General features: G+C 27.4%; 1 protein-coding gene across 1 annotated transcript; it reads right to left on the bottom strand.

The window, feature by feature from the left end:
- Positions 1–4216: 4216 nt before the first annotated feature.
- LOC133787960 (acetylserotonin O-methyltransferase-like) lies at positions 4217–5614 on the bottom strand. Its single transcript, XM_062225588.1, has 2 exons — positions 4810–5614; positions 4217–4586 (listed from the first exon to the last, which is right to left on the bottom strand). The coding sequence occupies exons 1-2, from the start codon at positions 5608–5610 to the stop codon at positions 4269–4271; spliced, it is 1119 nt and encodes a 372-aa protein (XP_062081572.1). The 5' UTR covers positions 5611–5614; the 3' UTR covers positions 4217–4268.
- Between the last annotated feature and the right edge of the window lie 1275 nt (positions 5615–6889).

Here is a 6889-nt window from a genome sequence, read left to right as displayed (position 1 = left end):
GATCTTATTTTTTTAAAAATAAAATTATTTTACGAATTAAAATATTAATAATTTGTTGAGAGTCCATAACACAAATCTAGATTTAATTACTTTATGTTTGGCATTCTTATATATTTTTTACATTATAATTTTTATTGTGTACTTTCTCTACCAATACTTTTGTAGCAAAAATACTACTACTAGAAATATTTTATTTGCTAGTGCCAAAATATGATATAATTTAGTAGCAATAAATTTATTTCTACTACCAAAGAATTGATCACTAATGGGAAAAAAACAAAGATAAAATCATATAAAATGCATCAATTTTATATTTGGTGCTAATATTTAATTTTAGCTACCAAAAAATATTGGTAGCTGACAATATAAATATGCTACAAAATATTTTGCTAGCAGACGTATTTGGTATCATTTAATTATAATTTTCCACTAAATCATTTTACTACCAAAATTTAGTAGCAAATTTATTCATTGACGCCAACAATATTAGCTACCAAAGAACATTGGTAGCTGAAAAAATAAATATGCTACAAAAATATTTGGTAGCAATAATATTTGGTATTGTATGATTATAATTTACTACTAAATCATTTTTCTACCAAAAATTAGTAGCAAATGATAATTAACTGCTACCAAAAATATTTGGTAGCTAAAACTTTTGTAGCTAAAAACTTGATTTCTTGTAGTGAAGAGAGAGAATAATAAATATATTATTTAGAATATGATATTTACTTAATTTAAAACTAATATTTTAAGATAAAGTTAATTTTGAATTTATCGATATTTATGTTGGGATAAATATATTGTCTTAAAAGTTGATTAAACAGACAAATGATAAAATTAGGGAAACCCTAATAGGGTTGGGTGACACACACTGTATAACATAGTGTGTGGTGCCTAACTCATGGATTTTTTTCCATAAGATTTGAATTTTGAATTTCAAATAAATTTGTTTAATCAGTTATTTAATTATTTTTTTAAAATATGATTTAAATGAATATTTAAATATAAATATCAGATCAGTTTTATTTTAATTTTATTTTTAATAAAATAAAGGTTATTTAATTAAATTAAATATTTTTTTTATAATTCTGATAGTATGTGACTTTCAGAAGAAGCTTTCATTATTTGTTTTATGAGAATAAAAAATATAGACTCTCTCTAAAGCGATAGTTTTCTCTAAACGTGAAAACTATTCTAAACCTCTTCTCTCAGTCCAACCTCTCTAGATCTCATGTGTTGAGGACATCTAGAGAGTCACATAAATAAACCTTTTGAATCCTACGTGCCCGCACACATCCTTGTGTATTTGAGGATTGGTCTGGAAGATTAAGGAGTGAGCTTTCATATTGCTGGATAGGAAGATCGTTTATTTTATACAAAAAGATTCAAGAATAATTGATAGGCAACAAGAGGTAATCCCTGATCTGTTTTGTATGTGATTTAATGTTTATATATATATGATCCTAGCTGGTATTAATATTTATTAAAATGAGTCAATATATTCCGGATTGAACATTTGATTTGATCATTTAATATTAACAAGAACTATGAGTCCATATTGTCCCCGTATTAGCTTGATAACACAGGGGAATGCTTTTGATATTAAAAAGTATTAATTAAAAACAATAAAGTATTATTTTAATCTCACATAATAATATTATTTGTGAAATAATATTCAAAATATTATTTATGAAATAATATTTAATGACAAATAAAATTATATCCATAATTATGTTAATTTTTATTGAAAATTAATTTAATATTTATTAATTTTGTAGTATAATTGTATACTGCATAAAATAATATAATACATGCGCAACAATTAACAATTTATAGAGATAAAATACCGCAGGGCCCAAACCCCTGTTGTTGGCGCCAACCGCAGTTCAAACGGTCTGTGACCCATTTAGAGGCCCAGTGAGAATAGGGTTAGGCCTTATTTTTATTGTTATATTAATAGAATATAACATCTTGAGAAAGAGACTACGTTAGATGCATTTTTTAACGTTATTTCCCAATAGAGAAAAATACAGAACTTTGTTCTCTCTGAATTGTGAGGAGAACACTCTCTCATGTGTTGAGATAAAAAAAAAAAAGTGTGTTCTTGTGTATCCTACCAAAATAGCATATACATCTACCTGTCTCCTTCTCTTCGTGCGAGTCATAGTATGGAAGATGGTGGGTTAGGTGGCTAATATGCTATTTGATCTACATGTATTCTACATATTGAAAAGGTATTTGTAATTTTCATTTTATTTAGATTCATGTCGCATGAGAAGGATCCCATTGTAGTTATGGCTCCTAGAGTGATTCATTCTTATGCGTTAATAATTGTTATTATTGCATTGAAATATTATCACATGTTTCTACTGCAGAGTCCATCACATGATCAAAAACCAACACCTTAAGTGTGGCATGAACGGGAAACTATGGTAAAGCTTTGATGGAAGTTCATACAACTGTATTGGAGAAGAAGAAAATGATGAAACCATATCTAGGTCTTGATGGTTCTTAGGGTCTTGGGCAGCTCTCACACCTACGTCGGGGAAGAAGAAGGCAATGAGATGACTTTCAGGGTTTGAATTTTTTATTTTTTTATTTCTCTATTTCAATTTTTGAGTTTGTGTATAAAGTTTTGGGTTTGAGTTTCTCAGTTTTAGATTATTTTTTGCTTTAATTTTTTTAGGATTCTCTATTTGAATTTTTTGTTGATTTGTTATATTATCTATGTTTAGAGATAGTGAAACCGTCTAAAATAAAATTATGTCGTTGAAATGAGCAATAAGTCATGACCCAACCAAAACCCCCAAATCAATTTTTGTTAATTATTTTTGTTGTTATTGTGAATTTGCTAGTATTGTTAGACTTTTTGGGTTCAATTTTGCAGGTTGTAGTGTGAGTTTGATTTTTCTAGATGTTATTGGGTTTAATATTTTCTAGATTTAAATGTAAGGCCGAAAATGGTGAACAAAATTAGGGGAAGAAGGAAAGAAGGAAGTAGAAATATTGGAGAAAAGAATAAAGATGCTTTTTTTTTTTTTAAATTCATTTTAATTAATTTTGTTTTTATAAAATTATTTTTTGAAAATATATAAACTAGACCAACTAAAATATGCCACATGCTAGGACATATTTTCAAATTAATTTTAATTTTTTAATAACTTGAAATTGAGGGCAATATGATCAAGTTTGTACTACCATTTTATATCAATTCAATAAAATAAAAACAAGACAAAATAAAATTATTGAAATTAACAAAAAAGAATTCGAAGAATGTCAAAAAAATGTTAAAAATAATTTTTAAAATTATTATTTATTAATTGGATAGTGGCGGCAAAAATATCAAATATTTTCATATACTTTCACTTATATATCAAGTCTTTTTTTTCGCCGGAAAAAATACCAAATCTTTGTTTATATTTTCATTTAAGTATCAATTCTTTTATTTTGGCGGCAATAATACTAAATCTTTATTAATAGTTGCAATTAAGTATAAATTTTTTTGTCACAAAAAAATAAAACTAAATATTTTCTAATTTTATAAGATATTTATTTGAAATATTCCTTGAATAATTTTTAAAATGTATAAAATTAATTTTAAATTATTAAAATATAAAAACTTAAACCGAAAAAATAGAAAGAATAAAAAAATTGAATTTATATCTATGGGTAAATATTAGTAGAAATGTAGTATTATTATTGTAATTATTCCTTAAATTATTTTGAAAAAGTATATAAAATTAATTTTTATTTATAAATGCGTATAAAAGAAACTAATAAAAATGAAAGAAATATAAAAATTTAGAAAAAAATTGAATTTATACTTAAGTATCATTATTAGTAGAAATTTAGTATTATTGCCACAAATATATTCCTTACATAGTTATTATACAATATATAAAATTAGTTTTATTTATAACAAAAAATTATTTAAAAAGATTTGATACTTAAGTACAATATTAATAAATATTTTGTATTATTGCTGTCAAAATAAAAGAATTGATACTTAAATGAAAGTATTAATAAAAATTTGGTATATTTGCGGCTGAAAAAAAAAATTGGTATAAAAGTATTTGAAAATATTTGATATCTTTGTCCCTATAATCCTTTTCTAATTAATGTCTTTCCTATATATATTTTTGGGTATAAATATAATGGACTATTGGTAATAGTGGGTACAAAATTATACTTTATTGAAACACACATACCAAACGACTAAATTATCTTAATATGTATAAATACATATAAGAGAGCCGAATTATTAGTTAGGCCAGAAAAGCCTCGATAACAAAGGAGATGGCACCATTAATAGATTTGACTTTGTATCGTGTGAAACCTGCTTGGCCAAGAACGTAAGCCCATTCCTCCAAGGTCCTTTCTTTGCCTTTATTAGTATGAGCCATCATCACCATATCAAGAAACAAACCCACATCTTTTAGCTGTAGCTCTTCTATAGTAGCATCATGCTTTTTATTTTCAAGCACAGATTCTACAATGATCACCTTCCCTTTGTCCGGAATAGCTTCCCTACACTTCTTGAGTATTTGGATACACTCTTCGTCTCCCCAGTCATGGAGAACCCACTGCACATATTGCAATCCATTATGAGAAAAATGCTCAATCACTGAAAAAAAAAAATTTATTTCATGTAACAAAGTTGTAGGAACTATATATTTGACATGTCTATCTAAATTAGCATGAAGTTCCATCTGAGACTCACGACACAGAATTGTTTTATGCTATATGTATGATTTGTGTATATATATATGTGTGTGTGTGTGTTCATATACTAATATGTATACGTACCATGAGAAAAGCAGCATCAGCTTTAGGAACAGAATCAAACATGTCACCACCAACATGGACAACTCTGTCAGATTTTAGCGCAACAGACACAACGTGGGGAAGATCAAAGTTGATGCCTTGAATCCAAGGACAACCCTTAACTAACAGTTGCATAGTGGTTCCATTGCCTCCGCCAACGTCGACGATGGTACCGATACCATCAAACACGTCCAAACAACAGTCTAATATTGCAGCTACCGTAACTCTCGCATTGCTGGCCATTGCTTCATTGATGAGCTGGCTGTGGCCAGGATTGGCTGCCGCATAGCTCCATACATCCTTGCCATTCGCTGCCTCAAATGGTGTCAAAGATTCAGTTACTTCTGCCTTGACACGGGCGCTCAGGCAGTGCCACGGCGCCAGCATAGGATTGCTGCTCTCCAACAATACAAACGACGCCATGCTTCTATCTCCGGACTTCACGAGAAGGCGTGAGAGGGCTGTTTGTGAGTACAAACAACCTTCAAGCTCAACGACATTGTTTCTGACCTCTTTGAAAATTAGGCGATTCACCAAAAATCTCATGATGCGGTGAAGGGTATGAGGAGCACAGCCTAAGGCTGATGATAACTCCGAGAGAGACATGGGGTGTCCATGACTTTCGATGGTGTCAGCTATTCCAAGCTCAATGGCACATTTCACTACAGCCATTTCTACAAACCCGAATATATATTTATAGATATCTACTCTTGCTCGCTTTTCTTCTTCCTCCTCTAGTTTCCATGTTAGTTCATTACGATGGTCTCCTGGTATTTCAGCCATGATATTTTTGTATGTGGTGTGGAGTTTTGCCTTCTGGTTATATAGCTATATATATATACATGTATGAATGAAAAGCAGAAGTCAATATAGGTAATAAATAGTCCTTTTCTATGATTCGTAGCGCTTTGTTGGATTCGTCACGACATGAAAATCTCGTGGCTTGCTAATTGAATATATTTTTTTTCATTTCTTCTTTTTGAAAATTAAATATATAAATGTTTGTATTAGAAATATAAACAACTCTGCAACGAGAATGCTGGGATTAATTCTTATTTTTTTTCTTTTAATTTTTTAATGTCCTTTGTATAATGCTCAGCTAGCTGTTACTATATATATATAAATAATTAGAGTACTGCCAATACCTTTGAGTGACAATATTATTTGACCGACAACAATGGCCTCTTTGGTACGCATGAAACCTGATGAATTAATAAAATAAACCTGGAAAAATATTTTCATCATTAAAATAAGAAATAAGCGTGGAAATATAGTTGGGCATTCTTATCATTTTTCTCGTTTTAAATGTTTTTATTTCCTTTCCTTAACTTTTAATGGATTCTTATTTATAACATAATATTTTTATATTTAACTCTAATTTATAAATATGATTTAAATTTAAATTAAATTTAAATATTTTTAAGATATTTTACAATAATAATTATTTAAAAATAATAAAATCATACCTTATACAACTTAAATAAAATTTAAATAAACTTAAATTTAAACTTTAGGTATTATAATAATATCATATTAAATATATAACATAAATAATCTACTGTGAATTAGAAACAAATTTTTTTATTTTTTTTAAAAAAGAATAACAACAAACTAAAATTTAAAATCCACCTATAATATTAATATTATATTAAACATATAATATATAATCTCTTGTTGTCATTGCCAAATTGAAAATTAATTAAATAGGATATTTTATGATAATTAAATCATTAAAACATATTTATTTAAAAATAATACAGCCATACATATAATTTTTTTTATCTTATAAATTTGTGTGATAGTTTATTTTTCATAAAGTGATTGAAACTCTTTTTCTTCATTAAATTCATACTAAAGGACATTGCGAGATAAATTAGAAAATAAAAATAATTGATGCATGTATACTACTCTACACTATAACTTTTTATATTCTTATTTTATTCTATTATTAATTTCTTTTTAAATATTATTATAATTTATATATATGTCACGTCATGTAAATATATATCTATGGTAATGTTGTGTTTAAATGCCATATATGGATATATTATTGATATAAATA

The sequence above is a fragment of the Humulus lupulus genome, chromosome 1 (assembly GCF_963169125.1).
Source record: "Humulus lupulus chromosome 1, drHumLupu1.1, whole genome shotgun sequence".
Taxonomy (NCBI): domain Eukaryota; kingdom Viridiplantae; phylum Streptophyta; class Magnoliopsida; order Rosales; family Cannabaceae; genus Humulus; species Humulus lupulus.
Note: the sequence above shows the minus strand (reverse complement) of the source record. Positions and strands in the feature narration are given on the sequence as shown.